Raw genomic sequence first — 20,631 nt, forward strand, 5'->3', positions numbered from 1 at the left:
GAGAATAAAGTCGTAAATTTACGAGAATAAAGGTCATAACTTCATGTTACAGGCATTGCCAGCTATGAAAAGGGGGGCTTATGTGGAGCGGGCGGGGTAAGGAAGGGGCTAACCCATGGTTATCTGTTTGTGCTCAACTGCTCTGTTAACTCAGCAATTGCTGTCCCGTTATAAATAAAAGCTTGCTCGAAGCAAGAGGAAAGTTTCATGCCTTCCCGAAGAGCCATTCTCTATTTTCCCTCTGCGCGACATGATGACACATAATATTACGACTTTATTCTTCTAAACTTATGACTTTTATTCTCCTAAATTTACGACTTTCATTGTCGAAATCTTAAGATTTTTTTCATTGACGCCCTCGTTCTCTGTCGTAATTAACAATGCCATTACTGAAATAAATGTTGCATTGTGTAAATACTCCCAGTTAATTATCCATATAAGTATTATTATTTTGTTTGTAGATTGTTAAGTGTTGGTAACACTCAGGTTTTTATTTGACATCTACATGTAGGTGATATATATTTCTGCAGTATAATGGATATTTATACATTTACCTGTATATATATATATATATTCATTGTGTTCAGTAAATAACATTCATCCATTCCATCAAAGTTTACGCACAGCGTATAACTTTATTTTATATTCAGCTCAGGGCTACCGAATACATTGTACACTGTTGTGCGCCTAGCCCCGCCCACCTCTCTTGCTCACCATCATGCCGGACTTTCTGCTGCATGGCGTACTACACTGTGATGCATTCATTTGTGATGTTGTACAGTCCTATCCAATTCTAGTCTCCTCGGTCAATAACTTGAACGTTGCCTAACGTCACTTCCTTGTGGGAGGCCCACAGCCAATCAGCGACCTGCTTCCGGTTACGAGCATACCGGTTGTAATTACAGAAAAAATAACAATACAGCGATGATTGTTGTCTGTTTTTAACGGAAATTACTTTAGTATTGAAGCATAGGAAACATTAAACAAAATGATTGTATCAAATTCTAAAAGGAGGATTTGGGAATGTTAAGGAGAAGGTGTTTCACGTGACATTTAAGTCAAGCCAAAATTGTAACACTGTAGTGAATAATGTATTTACACAACGCTACTCAGGGAATCCATAACCACTTGTATACATTATTTACCTTTATGGCACTTTGTCGTCTATGTATTAGTTATGGAATTAAACCCAGCATTCACTGTACTGTACTGTACTTTCAGTTAAAACACAATACGTATCGATGAAAACTTAAACACATTATTCAACGGTAAAGTTGGGGAAATTCATTTCCATTATTTGGTGAGTAGTTTTTCATGTTATTAAATAACTTTCAATAGATCACTATTGCATCAGCTTACCCAGAAATTATTGTTTCTTTGCTCAGTTTGACAAAAAATGGCCACTAATAGACAGAATTTTTAAATTATTTTAATTGTTGTGATACGTTTACAGCATTAAGCCAGATCTTGTGATAAGTATAAAATAGACATCCATTTTTACATTTGTACCCCTTGAAAGGTTTGTTTGCATTATGCACTTTATGGGAAAACAACCTCAATAATAAAAATGCTGTACATTGTCCACTGCTTTTCATGTATTATTAAGAATCTTAATCATAATCATATTCTACGTCAACATTTTGTCTTTCATTCACGCCACTGCAGTACAGCATTGCACCATCCTTTCTCTACCATCTGATAAAAAAAACAAAACAAAACAATGTAAAACAGTACTGGAAACAACAAGGATTTCTAAAAATGTAAACTGAATCCTGATCATCATTGAGTTCAACCTCTTGAGACCATAGTGACCTCTTGTGGCGAAATGTATGTAATGGAGAGCAGATGTGCTCAAATCAATACTGTATTTTGTGAATGGATAATGGAAAATAGCAGACAGCCAGTTGAGCTTTCAATGTAATTTCACATATATTTAAACACAGAAAAAACATAATAGACTATTGTATTCATATTAAAGTGTGTTAAATGTCTTTGAACCACCTGTTGTGTCATAAAGTCAAAGTTACATCTTAACAACATTTTTTACACTCTGTTTTAAAATGATCTGTAATTTTAAGGAAATGATGCGCCGAATAATCCTCCTAGACCAATGGTGGCCAGCCACGATTTTAGGGTATCGACTTATGTAGACCAAGCTGATTGGTCAGTGGTAGAGCGTAGTCTCTGCTCTGATTGGTCCAAGGTGGTGCGTGGTGCGCCGCCATTGGTCGCTGAACGCACATTTAATAGAGTGGGGTTGCCTCACTGAGAGTGGTTCATTGTAGTCTCTCTAGCGGAAAGACAGTGCGAACGTGCACCGAGTTACCTTTTTGCCTCTGAGGTGTTTCACACTCACAATCCAGCTAAAAAAAATATCAGAATGAAGCGGATGTGGGCTTTAGGTCTGCTAGTCGCGCTGTTGGCCTTCGGTGAGTAGCTTTGCCTTGTCAACGCAGGGTTCACATACAGGAACTTGCTGTGGTAGCCGCTAAGCTAGGTTTGATTGCACTGATGTGTCGTTATCTGCTCTTTTGTGTGCTAATTTGTTTAAAACCTACTTGATTTAACTTGGAAGTAGATGTTCTTGTCTCTTATGTCATGGATCTTGGTGGGGCGTTTACGTTGTCAATTGTATCCACCCGGCTTTCTAGAAGTTTCTGATGGGATACACTGCATTATCAATCGGGAAGTCTTCTAAAGGCATTTACTGGTTTGTCTTGTTGGTTTCTTTTGATAAACGTAAAGTCGACATTTGTTAAATGCATACCGCTAAATGCTATCAACATGTCGATGTAAATGTAGCTATAAAGTAGACTAAACTAAGGCACTTAACAGACTATAGTATTATTTTTGTTCACAATTAACCACTCTTAATGAATTGTAGCTGCAGTGAAAGCTGAGGATGAACTTGACGTGGACGGCACAGTGGAAGAGGACCTGGGCAAAAGCCGGGATGGCTCAAAGACAGACGATGAGGTGGTTCAAAGGTTAGTGTCACTTTGAGAGAGGGCCTTTTGTCTTTACGGAACAGGGTTAAGATGACCACGGTCATAGCAACCTTTTGGATGAATATGCTGGCAGTGACTTAATTAAAATAACTCCCAGAGGGAACTTGAGTCTTATTTACATCCACGATTGGTTGTGTATGTTGTCTCACCTGTGAACACTTGCTTATTCCCCTTAGAGAGGAGGAAGCTATCCAGCTGGATGGACTGAACGCAGCCCAGATTAAGGAACTCAGGGAGAAGTCAGAGAAACATGCCTTTCAAGCTGAAGTCAATCGCATGATGAAGCTGATCATTAACTCTCTGTATAAGAATAAGGAGGTAAGCGTTATAAAGGTGGGATCACTCTGTGTGCTTTGCAGCTCTTACTAAGAACGGGAATTGTTTCAGATCTTCCTCAGGGAGCTGATCTCCAACGCATCTGATGCCCTGGATAAGATCCGCCTGTTGTCGCTCACCAATGAAGATGCAATGGCCTCCAATGAGGAGCTGACCATCAAAATCAAAGTATGCACAATACACTTGTTCTGCCATGCTCTTAATGATTTTCCACTGGTGTTCATTTGTAAACCCGTTTTTGTCCTCTCCAAGTCCGACAAGGAGAAGAACATGCTCCACATCACAGACACGGGCATTGGCATGACCAAAGACGAGCTGGTGAGGAACTTGGGCACCATCGCCAAGTCAGGCACCAGCGAGTTCCTGAACAAAATGACAGAGATGCAGTCGGAGGATCAGTCCACCTCGGAGCTGATCGGGCAGTTTGGCGTGGGCTTCTACTCTGCCTTCTTGGTGGCAGACAAGGTCATCGTGACATCCAAACACAACAACGGTACCCAGCACATCTGGGAGTCAGACTCCAACCAGTTCTCCGTCATCGAGGACCCCCGCGGGGATACACTGGGCAGGGGGACCACCATTACGTAAGTTCTAACACTGATTTCCACTTGTCAAATGCTGTTTAATTAAAAATAAAAATAATAATAATAATAATTATTCATCCTCCACAGACTGGTGATGAAAGAGGAGGCTTCAGACTACTTGGAGCTGGAGACCATCAAGAACCTCGTGAAGAAGTACTCGCAGTTCATCAACTTCCCCATCTATGTTTGGGCCAGCAAGGTAATGACAGACTTCCTTTTAAACATACTAGGAGTAGATTTGGCAGGTCTATAGTGCACGTAATGTGCGCTACCAATAATTCCTTGCCCACTGCCACGTCCGTGTCGTGAGAAGAAATCTCACGAGATCTCGTGGCACCCAGTGAATATACACATTTCCCTCCATGTTCTGTCATGTATTCAACATTCATCACACCTAAGACTGTTTTTGTCTTTATTTTGAATGTAGTGGCTTAAATGGATACTCAAATGTGTGTATTTTTAGCTGATTGACATTAAAGGCCTTATTTCTTTGATGCACACAAGTCAAATTCAGGCGATTAACCAGTAAAATTTTAATGCACACAAGTCAAATTCAGGCGATTAACCAGTAAAATTTTAAATTCTGCTGCTCTCAATGTGAAGTATAAAGGTAATACATTAATGGCATCAGACTTTGTAAATGTGTTTGTGTGGCTCTGAAGAAACTGTGCATTTTGAAGAACAAGTTTGCATTTTAAGACTAACAATTTTTTTTATCCATACGTAATACATACACACAGCGCGTGTTTCACCAGACTATTACTATGGGAATATCACATGCTCATGGAATTGTGTTCCACCTTACATGACAGACTGAGACTGTAGAGGAGCCTATTGAGGAGGATGCTGAGGCAACAGAGGAACCAGAGAAAGAGGCGTCAGAAGATGAGGCTGAAGTGGAAGAGGAGGAAGAAGAGGACAAAGACAAGCCCAAGACCAAAAAGGTGGGAAATAACACTGTACATGTAATTTGGCTAGAACTTTGTGAAATTTAGTGCCGGTACTTGGAGTTATTTGATATAATCTGGTGTGGGGGGTTTTTTGGTAATGCTAAGGTTGAGAAGACTGTGTGGGACTGGGAGCTGATGAACGATATCAAGCCCATCTGGCAGAGACCAGCTAAGGAGGTTGAGGAGGATGAGTACAAGGCTTTCTATAAGACCTTCTCCAAGGTGAGACGCTCAAACAACACTTGGGCAATCTGAGATCCAGCACAAAACCTCAGATTCAATGTTTACCTAATGTTTATGGGATCAGCGGTTAAAACTGTGCTCCAACAGGATAATGACGACCCTCTGGCTCACATCCATTTCACTGCCGAGGGCGAGGTCACCTTCAAGTCCATCCTGTTCGTGCCCACGTCTGCTCCCCGTGGACTCTTCGACGAGTACGGCTCCAAGAAGAACGACTACATCAAGGTCAGCGCCTGAAACTATTACGACAACAGTAACATTTTAGTTCTGCATCTAACATGTCATCTTGTTACAGCTCTTTGTCAGAAGAGTTTTCATCACAGATGACTTTAACGACATGATGCCCAAGTATCTCAACTTTGTCAAGGGAGTGGTGAGTCATCACTTTTTAATAGTTCATGCTGCTGGGTAGGGCTGTGGGATATGGACCAGAACTCATATCCCGATATATATTTAGGTTGAATGTAGATATACGATATATCAATTTATTTTTTTCGCAACGTGAGTTTAGACAAAATCCAAGCCAAATATGTGTGTCAAGTTGTTTTAATTAAAATAATGCTTAACATGACGATGTTTTTGAAGTAAATTTAAAAAAAATCTAAAAATAGCCACTAAAATAATATAGCTGTTTTTTTGAAATACAGAAAGTCATGCACGGAGGGGGGCGGGCCAGGAGCTCACACGGTGCAGAGAGATGGCGCTCTATAACAATATACTTTTTTTTTTGTTTGTTTGTTTTTATGTGCTTTAAAGTAAATATCGATATATTAAAAATATCTTATCACCCAGCCTACCGCTGAGCCTGGTTGGCATTTGCTTTGCACTGTTTCATTTCACCAATGATTTTATCTTTTTAATCAGGTTGATTCTGATGATCTTCCCCTGAATGTGTCCAGAGAGACTCTACAGCAGCACAAACTGCTCAAGGTGAGGCTGCCATGTATTTAGAAATGAGTTCAAATAACCGTTAGACTGGTTTCAATCAAGACTACAGTGTGTCTTATCATTAACCATTTTGACAACAGATCGCCTACTAAAGTGGTAAAGCATATTTAACACATGGATTTTGGGGGCATCTCATCCACAAAAGTGTTTTTTTGGAAAAAAAACGCCTGCCGCAGCAATGATACTAAACAATTACTTTCAGCACTTCTATTTTTTATGGGGCTTGTCTAGTCAAGTAGTTTGTGTTTTTTATAAATATAGACAATATATAATAGTTTTAAGTTACAAATGTATAAATATGTAATTTTTTTTTTTAATGTAGAATTTTTTTTTAGAGTGTTTAGACTTGGAGGGGAAAAAGAGCAGAACATGAAACAATTTTGGGTATTTTTGGACCAAGAAGTGAATTATTTTTTTTTAACTCTATTGATGTTGTGCAATTACATCTAGGAGCTGTGGAGAATTATTCCTAACACTTTACAAAAATGTGCAGAATTTTGGGCCATGTAGAAGAATACAAGACACTAATAGTCTTTGTACTTGATCAGGTTATCCGTAAGAAGCTGGTGCGCAAGACATTGGACATGATCAAGAAGATCGCAGAGGAGCAGTACAACGACAAGTTCTGGAAGGAGTTTGGCACCAATATCAAGCTGGGTGTCATTGAGGACCATTCCAACAGGACCCGCCTGGCTAAGCTGCTCCGCTTCCAGACCTCCAACAGCGACACGGTGCTGGCCAGTCTGGAGCAGTACGTAGAGCGCATGAAGGAGAAGCAGGACAAGATCTACTTCATGGCCGGCACAAACAGGAAGGAGGTGAGGGGGGATGTTCCTACACAAAATACAGTAGTTTGGCAACAAAGAAGCACGTAATGACCGTTGGGGCTTGTACATGCAGGCTGAGGCGTCTCCCTTTGTTGAGAGGCTGCTGAAGAAAGGCTATGAGGTGATCTATCTGACAGAGCCAGTGGATGAGTACTGCATCCAGGCTCTACCGGAGTTTGACGGCAAGCGCTTCCAGAACGTGGCCAAAGAGGGCGTCAAGTTCGATGAGAGTGACAAAGCCAAAGAGAAGCGTGAGGCTCAGGAGAAGGAATATGAGCCTCTCACCACATGGCTCAAGGACAAGGCGCTCAAGGACAAGGTAAATAAACAGACCATTAGCTAGCAAAGTTGTGATTTGTCTATTTCACCTTTTTGGTATTGTTTCTTTGGGGCAGATTGAGAAGGCCGTGCTCTCTCAGAGGCTCACAAACTCTCCATGCGCCCTGGTAGCCAGTCAATACGGTTGGTCAGGGAACATGGAGCGGATCATGAAGGCACAGGCTTACCAGACAGGAAAAGATATATCCACAAAGTGAGTTTTTTTTTTGTTTTTTTTTACCCTAAAAACTGGGCAGATTGCAGCTAAAAATGCAACACCTCCATTTCAGCTACTATGCCAGCCAGAAGAAAACATTAGAAATCAACCCGAAACACCCGCTCATCAAGCAGATGCTCAAACAAATCAATGTAAGTAACGGGAATTGTCTAAATTCCGCAATAGTATATTAAAAGGTTGTTGTCCAAAATCTTCACCTTAAGCCCTACTGGAACACTTTTTCTTTTTTTTTAATAACATTATGTGAGTGACATATTTGCTGAAGAGAAACATGATCAAACCTACAGTCCCCATGTCAGTCTGTAGATGACTGATGGTTCAGAGTTCCAGACTTATTTTAAGATGCGTAGCAAAGCCCACCCAAAATTTTAAATTACCCTTTTGAGCGCCTCTTCTCTCAAAAGTGGAGGGGGAGATTTTTCTTGTATAAATAGGCTCTAGGGATTAGTCATTTATTATAATTCAAGATGTTTCGCGATGTTGTCCTAGAAGTAGTGGGCAGATATACTGGGTGGGCTCATCTACTTTGGTACATATCAAAGGCAGCATCATGTCTTTCAGGAAGGTTTTTCCTTCATGACGTCATAAAAAGTCAAATAGCGACCATTTGAGCGCATTATTTTTCTAAAAGAGTGACGGAGATGGATTTTTCTCGTTTGGTGCCTATAAACAGGCTGTCGAGGCATGTCATTAGTCACTTTCTGCACAAAAAAGGGAACTTTGAAAATTGACAATAGGAAATGAACTGTGTTCCTGCATTTGACTGTTTCTAAGGATGACCCTGAGGACCAGACGGCGTCCGACCTCGCCACTGTCCTCTTTGAGACGGCCACCCTACGTTCGGGCTACCAGCTGGCCGACACCAAAGCATACGGAGACAGGATAGAACGCATGCTGCGACTCAGCATGAACATCCCTCTGGATGAGAAGGCAAGTCATGTGACAATTGTTTTGTTTTGATAGGCGCACACACGCTGTCTGGGCAAAAGCATTGGGACAGCATGTTTTAATTCTGTGGTTGCATTTTTGTACAGGTTGAAGAAGAACCAGAGGAGGAACCTGAAGAGCCAGCAGACGACGATGATGCTGAGGAGACAGATGAAGCTGAGGGAGATGAAGTTGATGAGGCTGAAGAGGAAGAAACGGTAAGAACCTTTTTTCTTGCATGCTAGCATTAAATTGAATGTTTATATTTTTGTGGCTTCATATGAGTCTTCAATATCTCCTCATAGGCGACCGCAGAAAAAGACGAACTGTGAAACGTCCAATTGAAGAGTGTGTGGAACAACAATAACGGAGCTGAGAATTTGTTCTAGCTCCCCTCTGTGGTTGGCGTTATCCTGGGCGGGGGTTTTATAAGGAGGGTGTTTTTGTTTTTTTTTTTTTTTTACATTCCTCACACTGTAAATTTGTTAATATTTAAGTGACCTGTTGATGGAAAGATCTTGTCTCTTGATTGAATAAATGTTTCCTTGAAAATAGATGGTCTTGTGCATTTTTTTATTTTCATTGAAAATAGATGGTCTTGTGCATTTTTTTTTATTTTCATTGAAAATAGATGGTCTTGTGCATTTTTTGGTTTTCATATAAGTGACGCCAGGGGGGGAAGCTGTAGCCTATAAATGCATACAATTTAAATGTCGAGAATTTGTTGGCGTTTGTCAGTGATGAAACATGGCGTAAAATTTAGAGGTATCTATACTTCCTGTCTGTGGAACGATAATGCGGAGGGTAGATTTCCCTCTAGTGGGCACAATTGGTATTTGATTTTTTTGTGGGGGAGGGTGGCTGCTGCTTTTGTATGTCGTAACCGATTTAAAAAAAACTGCGTGAAATACTTTACGTTATTCGTTTGTAGGCTGCACTATACGTTATCTAAAAATGCACATAAGGAATTTTATGACAGGAGTGCCATTTTTGCTGCTGCTGCCGTTCCTACGCAATCATTGGATGGGTGGTTGCCAAGGAAACCTGGTCACATGCGTGGGTTTTCCTCTGTAGCCATCAGGCAGCAGCAAGAGAAGATGCTTGGACCAAAGAGCCATTTTCAAGAGCATCCTTTGATGGCTTGCTGACATCACATCGAAATCTTATTTTTTTTCTCCATATCTCCATGTTGTGCTTTAATTGTTGACCCACGATCCAATCTCCCATCCCCCGCCTGTTTCTGCACAAATTTCGCCGCCGCTTCGGTACCTCCGCCCCGTTGAGCGACTTGATCACAGGAATGAGTATAGAAATCCCCGAGGGACTGACGGAGCTGTTGCAGAGCTTTACCGTGGAAGTGCTGAGGAACCAGCCCGGAGACCTGCTCGAGTTTGCCCTGCAGTACTTCACCCGACTCAAGGACAGGGAGAGCACCGGGGCCTCGTTCGGTAATGAGCCACACTCCAACGCCAGAGCCGGGAAAGCGGTCAATTTCCTCGACGAGGCCATGCAGATCGACTCGGAGAACGGCGAGGAGGACGACGATGACGACGACGAGGATTTTGAAGGTAAAAGGCATGCGTTTAATGAATGTTGGGGAAGAGGGATGTGGATGCAATGCATGTAGCAATGATGCAGATTTGGATGCTGCACCTTGCATTCGCATCCACGGATGCACTATCATGGAGGCGTTAAAATAACACCCAACAAATTCTCAAAATGACCTCAAATTTGATCTGAGATGGCCTATCATCCTGCAGCAAGGCCTGCGTGATGTGGGGGCCTGCATTGCATGCATTTTCTGTCAAAACACAGATGCTGGGACGTGAATTATACAAACGTGGTGTATTTAGATCATATTTGTCAAATTAAGGAGAAGAGTTGCATAGCAACACATATGAGCTTATATGACAATGCCTCCCAATGGTGGCTTGCAGGAAAAAGGCTATACTGCATGTAATAATGAAGCTAACTATGGTAGTATTTTGCATTAAAATACCCCCAATGTTTGTGTTTTTCAGACTTTTAATGTTAGTGGTTAAGATCTGCCATCTAATGCACACTGGCACCAACAATAGGTACACTTGCACAATCGAATGAGAACCATTATTAGAGATGTCAGGAGATATTTGTTTTAAGATAGGTTTCTTAGAATTTGCAGCTGCACTGTATGTTACTTAAAGTTGTTCCTAATGCGTTGGTTATCTAAGATGAACACCATGAGTAATATTATCTTTGTAAAGACATCTTTCATGCAGTGGATCTTCTAACAATGTGCAAGTCTCACTAATGTAGTAATAAAGCCAACTATTTTAATCTTTTGCATTAAAATAAAACCAATTTTGTGTTTTTTAACCTCTTAATGTCAGTGCTTGAGGTCTGCCACCTAATGCACACTGGCCACAAGGTACTGTACACCTGCACAATCAAATGAGATGCATTGCTAGAGCTGTAAGGAGATACGTGTTTTAAAATATGTTTCCTATAGTTTGCAGATGCACTACAATATTGCTAAAAGCTGCTCCTGATGCTTTGGTTACATAAATGAAAGTGTTAAAATATTAGAAACACCTCTCAGTATGATGCACTGCAGTTCTCTACCACCGGAAACCACAATTATCAATCAAAAAATGAGTGTTATTATCGTTATAAAGGCAAATTTCTTGCACAGCATGTCCTTCGGTTTTGCAGGTGTCCGTAATGAATTTTCCATGTGTCTTATTTTATTGTCATTTAAATGTAATTCAAGGAGGAGACACTTCAAAGCAGATGTCCTCATTCAGACTGAATATTCCAAATGAGGTCAACGTGCTTTTTTTTGTTGCTTTAAACGCATGCTCAGTCGTGATAACCTACATAAAGACTGACTTTAATGTGCGTTTTATGTTGTTTTTTCTAGCACCAGTAATAAATAGATTCATCAGGAGAGCATCCGGTGAGTTTCAGTGTTGCTGTCTGGACTGTGTCCGCGCTACAAATGTATATAAATGATATTTGACATCATCAGACCAGTCTTTTTCCATCTGTCTTTGCTTACTGTCCAAAGCACATGTCATATTGTATATCCACTTCGTCTCTGTCTTGTCGTTTAGAAAATGAATTGGTGCAAAAGCTAGGCCAAGAATTTGTCTTGAGGATGGATGAGAGTGAAAGTGTTTTGGCTTAACTTAGAGTCTTGTAGTGTAGGTGACTGTCATGCTGCTCTTTGTGTTGCAGTGTGTGCTGAAGCCTTCAACCCTGATGAAGATGAGGAGGATAAAGAGCCAAGGGTAAGCATGCTTCAATATGCTACCACGCTTTCCTTTTCTTGTCTGCTATAAATAGGCATATTTTTGTTAAAGTCTTTTAGTAATTTCATTTTTAGTTTCATTTATCAGTCCTACTAATTTGGCAACATTTGACTGCACAGGTAACCTACGCCACTAAAAGTTTGCCCTTCGCTATTTATTTACTTTTTAATTCATTCAAGTTGTTGTTATTGTACTATATCCCTGGTGGTGTGATAGCACACGCTTCTGCATTTCAAGACAAAGGTCATGGCTTGGATTCCCGACCAGGGTTGCATCAGGAAGGGCATCCGGTGTAAAAACAAAGCCGAAACCTCCTGTGAGAGTACCTCGCTGTGGTGACCACTGACAGGGAAAAGCCAAAATACATATAATAATATCTATATATATACACACACACACACACTACCGGTCAAAAGTTTTAGAACACCCCAATTTTTCCAGTTATTGTATTGAAATTCAAGTCGTTCAAGGGTAATGAATAGCTTCAAATGGTACAAAGGTAAGTGGTGAAGTACGACAGGTTAAAAAAAAGGTAAGGTTACCCAAAACTGAAAAATATGGTAATGGTAATGGTCGAATTTTATTTGAGCACGCATGCAAGTTACAATGGAATACATCACATACCGGTACTTCAATTCACAGTCCCACATGTCCAAAAGGAGTAGAAATAAGCAAAGCTCATTTCATCCTACCCCTTGTCCATTTCACATCAATCGCAATACATTTATTCACTTCCTGTTTTCCGATGTAGTCTTTACCAGTTGATACATGGGAAAATGATACAATGGAAAATGATATGGTAATGTAACAGTGTAGTAATATAATTGTCAGTTTTTTTCTTCAATCATAATAAATATTAATCACATAATTAGTCCATCCATCCATCCATTTTCTATACCGCTTCTCCTCTTTAGGGTCGCGGGGGCATGCTGGAGCCTATCCCAGCTGACTTCGGGCGACAGGCGGGGTACACCCTGGACTGGTCGCCAGCCAATCGCAGGGCACATAATTAGTATACTAGTAAATACATAATAAGCAGTTTAAAGACATAACTGAACTTAGCAGTAATAATAGGTGAGTACTAACAATGTAGTGATTAGACATAGCATTTTGTACATTTTGTGTGTTTATTTCAGAATTAGACAAAAAAGGCCTGCTTCAGGGACCACAAAATGGGTCAACATTTAAAGCAGTTCTGCAGAAATGGAGGTTAATCAAGCCTTGGCAGTTGGTGTAACTAATTCCTACAGGTGCTCCAAGTTCTGGAGTACTTACTACCTCCTCTGTCTGCATAAAAAGAGTGTTTGGAACACATTGTGGTGCTATGTCCTCATGAACATCAGTTGAACAGCATTGTACCATAGAAAGTCATTTATTGCTACGAAAATGGCAAGCAAAAAGGGAATTAACAAAGGAAGAGAGACAGACCATCTTAACACTTAAACATTTAGTTTTTTTTTCCTGAAATTGGAGTGTTTTGAAACCTAAATGAATCAACTTTCATCAACATTTGATAACAACCGCACTGTTTTTACTTATCATTATTATTAATAATATTAATAATTATTTATTTACATTTTATTTATTTTGTCGTCGCCTTCTTAAAATATTTCAGTTGGTACAATTAATGAAATAAAATAAATGTGCTTTAAATGTGCTATTCATCGACCAAATGTTTTTACTTTATTGGTTCACTTCATTTTATTATTGTTATTATTTTTGTTTTTTCAGTTTTCATTGCTGTTTTAAAAAATCTACTTTAGTATTTATTTTACTGTGTTTATTTGTATATATTATATTATATACATTTTGTATATACAGTATATAAATGTACAGTATACTGCATATTTATACACATTTTTGTTTTTTTTCCTGTTGGTCCACATGTGTAACAACATATATTTACTTTACATTTTTTGCATATAAATTGCTGGCCTTTTTTTGTTTGTTTTTTTTAATTGCTGTTGACCCTATTAAAGCAGGGTGTCAAACTCGTTTTCACCGCAGGCCACATCACAGTTGTGTTTGCCCTCAAGAAGGCCACAGCTTTGCCTGAAATGTGAGTACTGCTGAACTGTTAGAAGATGTTTTGCCTCTCATCCAAGCAAGCTTCATCAGTTCATGCTGAAAGACTTGATAGGACAGCTCTAAACTGAGGGGATGGTGCAAAATTCAACCATTTATTGACGTACGCCCCAACCAAGACTGGTTTCACTCTTTTGTGGTGCAAAACGGCAGTCGTTCAGATGCAGTGGAGTGAGACCTCTGCCTGGCAACGACATTTGGGTCATTTGGGTGGAATGAAGACAATTCCACAATCTCCAATTGCAGGAAGTACAAATTTTCGGTCAAAATTGACAGAACAAAATGAAATGCATTATTGGCAGGCTTTTACGGGCCACAAAAAACGATGTGGCGGGTCTTAAGTTTGACACCTGTGCATTAAAGTAATACAACATGAATGTGCAGGTCACCTACCCCAAAACAGATGAGCAGAGGCAGAGACTACAGGAAGCATGCAGGGACATTCTTCTATTCAAGAATTTGGATCCTGTGCGTAAGCAATTATTAATTAATACAGTATTATTAATGATACTACCATCTAAAACAACAGGCTAATCCTTGAATGTTGTGTTGATCCATACAGGAAGAGATGTCTCAAGTGTTGGATGCCATGTTTGAGAAGTTCTGCACAGAAGGAGAACACATCATTGACCAAGATGATGATGGGGACAACTTCTATGTTATTGAAAGGTGATCTTATCAGGGCTGTACAGTGCGAGCATTTCACTCGCATATGCACCTAGAAATAGACTGTGCGAGTCAAAAAAATAAAAAGGGAGTACACGAACGAGTATGTTCTTCCTTCATTTCATTTGCATTTTGCTCCTAACGTAAGTGTCCATACAAAGTCAATCAAACTAGAGTAAAATTTTCTGCAAGTCTCCAACTTTTCTTTTTTCACATCGGCAACCTCCAACACACAGAACTCTCGCGTTGACGCGCGATGACATCTCCGCCGCACAAGCCGCGCTCACTGACGTAGCTAATTGTTATCAGTTGGATACTGGAGCGCTGCGGGAAAAATGACTGGCCTTGTGTCCGGTGGAAAATGAAAATCTAGTCGTATTTTCAAAGTGGAAACCAATGGGAGGTGAAATTGGTGAGAGAAATCTGGGACAGCTGACAGTGTCGAGAGAGAGGAGATGGCAACAGCTAGCATGAGTGTTACCGACAGTGAGAGCAAAGCTTAAAACTCTTGGCTAGAGTCTGTCATGTAACTAGTTAGATGATGCGACAAAACAAACCAGCCTCGACGGTGACTACTACCCCAAATAGGCAGGAGATGCAGGAGATGACTTCTGAGGTGGAGATGAGGAGGCTGCTCAAGATCAAAATGAGCATTGCCTACTTACACCCATGCCTAAATGACATTAGATGACTTTGGTTTAGAAATTCACTTTATATATTTATAAAAGGTATCATTATTATTGGAAAATGTTACTTGACATGTGTTGTCATCAGTTGGGCTGATATCAACGCCGTTCTTCTTGTGCAGTGTGATAAGTGGCCATTAGTAATGTAATTGCATGTGATGTGATGTCGGTCATGTCATGTGACTGTATGTGTACCTTAGTGCATGTGGTACAGAATGTAGTATGCCAGGGTATGTATGATACATGAATATTTGTGGACCGCAGTCCCAGGGAGATGTAGGCCTCATCATGGCACTGTGTTTATATATGTATGAGTGCCTATGTGTGTTACTGAGTATGTTGTTTGAGTGTTAATAATAAAATTGTGTTATTTAAGAAAGTTCATATTGCTTCTAATTTTTTTCTGTGCTCCTAATTTTTTTCATTTAGGAGCACCTGTGCTAGTGAAACGGCTAAGCGTACAGCCCTGCTGATTCACATTATTGCATTTTAGAATATCATCACATCAATAACATCTACACTGCACTAATCAATTCATCACCTTTCTGTACTCCTTCTCAGGGGGACCTTCAGCATTTTCGTGAACGTGGACGGCGCAGAGAAGCTGGTGGGCTGCTACGACAACCGAGGCAGCTTTGGGGAATTGGCGCTGATGTACAACACTCCCAGGGCTGCTACCATCATCGCCACCTTGCCTGGAGCCCTATGGTGCCTCGTAAGTCCACCAATAAGAAAATGGTGTATTTACGTAAACCCGAAACCGCAACGAGGATGTCGCGTTCATTGGAAGAGGCTGTTATTTTTTTCAACTGCTTAGTCAATGACAACACAACTGAACACAAAATGTAGCCTTTAAATGAAACCTTGTATTATTAAGGGAGAAAAAAAATCCAAACCTGCATGGCCCTGTGTCAAAAAGATTTGGCGGGTGCCTGGTGGGATACATTGTGGTCGTCTACAATCCTAATTTTAGTTATCATATGAAAAAAATATATATATAAATTGACTGACTGTCATGTAGAAACAAATTGTATGTAACTTAATAATGCCTGGTGGGATCCACTGTGGTTGTTTATCATCATATATACTGTATAAACTCCAGACAGGAAGTTGTAAGCAAACATACAAACAAACACACACGCAAACACAAAAATATTACATGGAGGAATTCATAAAAATGACCGAATCATGTTTTCCCTGTCACAGGATCGTCTGACGTTCAGGAGGATCATCGTGAAAAACAACGCCAAGAAGAGGAAGCTGTACGAGGCGTTCATTGAAACACTACCCTTGCTTACATCGCTGGAGGTCAGCATTGTTTGAGTCCGCAGTATGCAATGACACGTCAAGCCAAATTTGTCAAGCACGTATTCATGTCTTGTTTCTTGTTCTTCATCTACAGCTCTCAGAGAGGATGAAGGTAGTGGATGTCATATCCACCAAAGTCTACTATGACTCGCAGCAGATTATTGCACAGGTGAAATAGAGTATACTTAAAGATATAGTATATGCCATAGAGTAGCTTTTAAAACATGTTACTTGGCTTAAATAACAGGGAGAATTGGCAGATTGTTTCTACATTGTTGAGTCTGGCCAAGTTAGGATCACCATAAAGAGGAGCAGGGTAAGATTTACTGACGTTTCACTCACACACGGTGACTTGGTTGTTATCTTACACAGTAGCATGTGCGTGTTTCCTTCTTCACAGACGAAAAATGACCAGGATGAAGAGGAAGTGGAAATCGCTACATGTTCCAGAGGCCAGTATTTCGGGGAACTGGCGCTTGTCACGAATAAGCCCAGAGCTGCTTCCGCTTACGCTGTGGGGAGTGTCAAATGCTTGGGTAAGTGTTGGACCGTGTTTGTGACCGTTAATGGGGTTTTTTGGCTCCTAAAATAGTACGCTTGAAGTGGCTTCACTGTAAGGTTGTAGAAAAAAAATGTAAAATGTATACATAATGGCATTGTTATTAGATCTACTGTATAAGTATACCGATACAATAACACTGTAGCATTTCAGTGGAAATTGACGTTTATTTAATTCATTGTTTTACTTAATGAAAAGCAAAGTGTCTGATATCCTTTAGCCTGAATTCCTTCATTCATTATTATTTAATTAAAACTCGTGTCGGGTGAAATTTATTCTGAATTAATTCATTTATTATTATTTAATGAAAACCGCATCGTCTGATATCATTTGTCCTGAATTCATAAATTATATTAATGAAAAAGACTGAATCTAATATTCTTTATCCTGAATTCTGTTTCAAAATGAGTTAACCACTCTGTAATAAGGCATAAAGAAAATAAAAACGTCTCGCTTTTTAACATTCTAATTCTTACTTGTCATGCAAGTGTAAAAAAAAGTTAACCCTGGTTAATGATTAAATATAATTTAAAAATATGTACAGTGCCTTTGATGGTCGTTGAGTTTGTGTGTGTCACAAAATGAAGTTTTGTGCATATTTTCCCCAAAATTTGGGTAATATTCTGCATTAAACAATCTCAGAGCAGGGTGTTCGACTGAAGACTCTCCATTGTAATTGTATATTTTTACATTCTGAGTGTCTTATATCAGATTAAAACACAAAACACGAATCTTACATGTCTTGTATTGTTGTGTTTTCCAGTGATGGATGTTCAAGCCTTTGAGCGGCTGCTGGGCCCATGCATGGACATCATGAAAAGGAACATTGCAAACTATGAGGAGCAACTGCTGACCCTGTTTGGAAGTAGCACTGAGATTGAGCAGCAATGTGCATGAAGATGGACCACCGGTTGATGGATAAAACCTGAAGGCTTGTTGTCTCCCCCCTCCTACCCCATAGCCATTTAAAACAGCTTTTCTTACAAAATGATCATGATGAGACTTAACAGTTTGCCGCAGAGTGTTTGAAGTGAAGTAACATACGCCAAAGTTGCTTGAAGCTTATTTTCCATTAGCATCCTCTCACTTGCGTGTGCCCACGTGTAGCCATTTGTTTGTGTATTGAACACACGCCCCAGCGCTGAGGTAAAATACTGGACGTGAGGGACTTTTTCTCGATTTCTGTGTTTGAAGAACATCCATCATACTGTTGTTGTCACACAGAATGTAGACATGCAGGTACCGCAACATTTTTACACCGTACATTTCTGTGTTAAACGTGCGTGTGGCTGTTTGCCTACTACTATGGTTTTTGCAAAAACTTCAGCCAGATAGCGGATAGTTTTTAAGACCATACAAACAGTGTTGTACAATTTGAAAGTCAGTATTTAGGATCAGCTTCGAGTCATTAAGTTGCCCCACTATGGTCATTATAAGCGACGTACGAGGTGTGTCAGAAAAGTTCCAGGACCTGTGTCACAAAACATCCACACAACAAACTACAAGTTTTCCCATTCGAAGTAATCCTTCTGGAGTCTAACACAGTTTGCCAGCCTTTTTTATGCCACTTTTCATACACTACTGGAAGGATTCTTCCGGGATCCGCAACATGGCTATTTTGATGTCTTCAAAACGGGTCCCCTTGAGCTTAGAAAAGAGGAAAGAAAATCACAGGGAGGCAGGTTGGGTGTAGGGACATTGCTGCAGCTCGTTGATGTTCTTCTCGACCAGGAACGGTCGTATGCAAAGGGCATTGTGAGAAGGTGTGTTGTCATTCTCTGCGGAAAATGTCTCTTCTCGCGCATTCAACCAAGCAAACGCTGCAGGATATCTTTGTAGACATGCTGGTTGATTGTTTGGCCCCTCTGGCGAGCACTCACAGTGGACGATGCCCCTCACATTGACAAATGCCATCAACATCAACAGTCTTGGAACTTTTCTAACACATGGTGATATTTCATGAATTTATGTGTAAAATAAAAGCATTTTGTGTCACTGAAGCGTATTTAATGATTATGGCATCTACCTCTACCAACTGTTTTTTGGGAATAATGTTGATTTTCAAGAGGAAACTACAGTGAAATCCAATGAATGAATAATAGGTCCGTGTGGTTTAATGCAACAAAAGAAATCTTCAATCCAATTTGAGAAAATCATCATTTTACACTCCCTTGTGCAGGTAGCTCTGGTAGTTTTTTTTTTTTTTTTTTAAGGCAAACTCATTATACTAGTCCATAGTAAGTTGCTGTCTGTTTTCATGTCAATAAAAAAACACTTTTGTATTTAACATGCAGTCTAATTCATTTCTATATATCAAGAATGAATTAATGGTAACGTTTTGTTCATTTTGAACAAGCTTAACAACGCTACATTAAAGAACATCATGTTTACACTTTCACAATTCAGCATGCCTGAAAAGGAGTAGGAAGAAGTACATACTCACATACAGCATACAGTACATACATACAGGAGTCAACCTGTCCAAAATTGAGTTGGAGGAAGCAGAGCATATCAGATTCTACATGTATACTAAATGTTCTAGTGTTGTGTGTATACATATGCTTTTGATTTAGTTTCTCGCTGAGTTTGTATTTTTCTTCCCTTGTTGTGAAAAGTTATAAGTTATTGGGCAGCCTATTGTTTGTTTTGGCAGTTTGGAAGTGTACCAGATCTGTGAATTGATCAACGAATTTGCATGCTCTGTATAACCCACATTATGGATTATCGTGACTGATCATTTTTTGTAGTACAGTTAGAATCAGCGATTTCCCCATATCTCTGAACAATAACAACAATATGGTAACACCAGAGACCACTGAAGAGTATGACGTGATTTTTGGTCCAGAAAGTGTTACCTTATTCAGTATTGAGATATCTATTGCCACTTTTGTGTTATATATACTTAATGTGTGATTTCCAGCTCATTTTACCATCTATTTTGTTTTTTCTTAGGTTCAGTATAGTCTGTTTTTGTCAAACCATCTTTTTAATTTGTTGCCGTGATAGTTTCCATTAACTCTTCTTAATTTCCCCCTTAGCACAATGCAGTAGTGTCATCTACAAATAATATTAACTTTACGTCTTTCGTGGCTATACAGATGTTGTTTATGCATAGATTGAACAGCTTTGGTCCCAGTACTGGCCCTTGGGATAAATTGCAAGAAATATCAAGACATGCAGATGTGTGGTCTCCTATAGCCTTACATATTGCGTCCTGTTTGATAAGTATTTTTCCACCCACTTCAAAACCACACCTCTAATCATATTTGTTTTTCTGTTCTGCTTCTTTAATTATGGACACTGGTTTTCATTGAATAATAATAAATGAATGGATTCAGGATGAATTGGATCAGACACTGTGATTCTCAGCATTTAGCTTTTTTCCATACACTCGGTAAACACACAAACAAACCTTGCTTGTACTGTTTCTTAAACTGCTCAATCAGTTCCATGATTTTACCCCACATACGGACAGTATATGGAGTTCTATGGAGTCAATAAGAGTATTACTAATTATAATGTATGTGTTTGTGTATTACAGTAGTATGTACTAGCTGTATCAGCAGTAACATGTAATTCCTATACTACACAGATAAAGAAAATAACAATGTATTGTTCATGTTATTGCCAATCAGCTGTTTCTGGGTGGTAACAGGCG

At 39.7% G+C, this 20,631-nt stretch overlaps 1 protein-coding gene across 1 annotated transcript; it reads left to right on the forward strand.

The window, feature by feature from the left end:
* Positions 1-2,247: 2,247 nt before the first annotated feature.
* Positions 2,248-19,252, forward strand: hsp90b1 (heat shock protein 90, beta (grp94), member 1). The gene is made up of 28 exons (XM_054777211.1): positions 2,248-2,429; positions 2,885-2,987; positions 3,185-3,326; positions 3,396-3,512; positions 3,597-3,928; positions 4,016-4,127; positions 4,741-4,872; positions 4,984-5,100; positions 5,209-5,346; positions 5,417-5,494; positions 5,986-6,051; positions 6,618-6,887; positions 6,970-7,215; positions 7,292-7,428; positions 7,505-7,583; positions 8,227-8,382; positions 8,487-8,623; positions 9,664-9,947; positions 11,279-11,314; positions 11,596-11,648; positions 14,139-14,222; positions 14,317-14,423; positions 15,668-15,821; positions 16,313-16,414; positions 16,509-16,583; positions 16,662-16,730; positions 16,815-16,950; positions 17,737-19,252. Exons 1-28 carry the CDS (start codon positions 2,381-2,383, stop codon positions 17,868-17,870), a joined length of 3,645 nt encoding a protein of 1,214 aa, XP_054633186.1. The 5' UTR covers positions 2,248-2,380; the 3' UTR covers positions 17,871-19,252.
* Positions 19,253-20,631: the final 1,379 nt, after the last annotated feature.

Source organism: Dunckerocampus dactyliophorus, chromosome 5, assembly GCF_027744805.1.
Source record: "Dunckerocampus dactyliophorus isolate RoL2022-P2 chromosome 5, RoL_Ddac_1.1, whole genome shotgun sequence".
Lineage (NCBI taxonomy): Eukaryota > Metazoa > Chordata > Actinopteri > Syngnathiformes > Syngnathidae > Dunckerocampus > Dunckerocampus dactyliophorus.

Bases quoted from the DNA above. Each gene is read 5' to 3' on its own strand.
- hsp90b1 (XM_054777211.1), top strand. From the start codon at position 2,381: ATGAAGCGGATGTGGGCTTTAGGTCTGCTAGTCGCGCTGTTGGCCTTC. The intron at 2,988-3,184 runs GTTAGTGTCACT...TATTCCCCTTAG, and splicing joins GACGATGAGGTGGTTCAAAG to AGAGGAGGAAGCTATCCAGC. The intron at 3,513-3,596 runs GTATGCACAATA...GTCCTCTCCAAG, and splicing joins AGCTGACCATCAAAATCAAA to TCCGACAAGGAGAAGAACAT.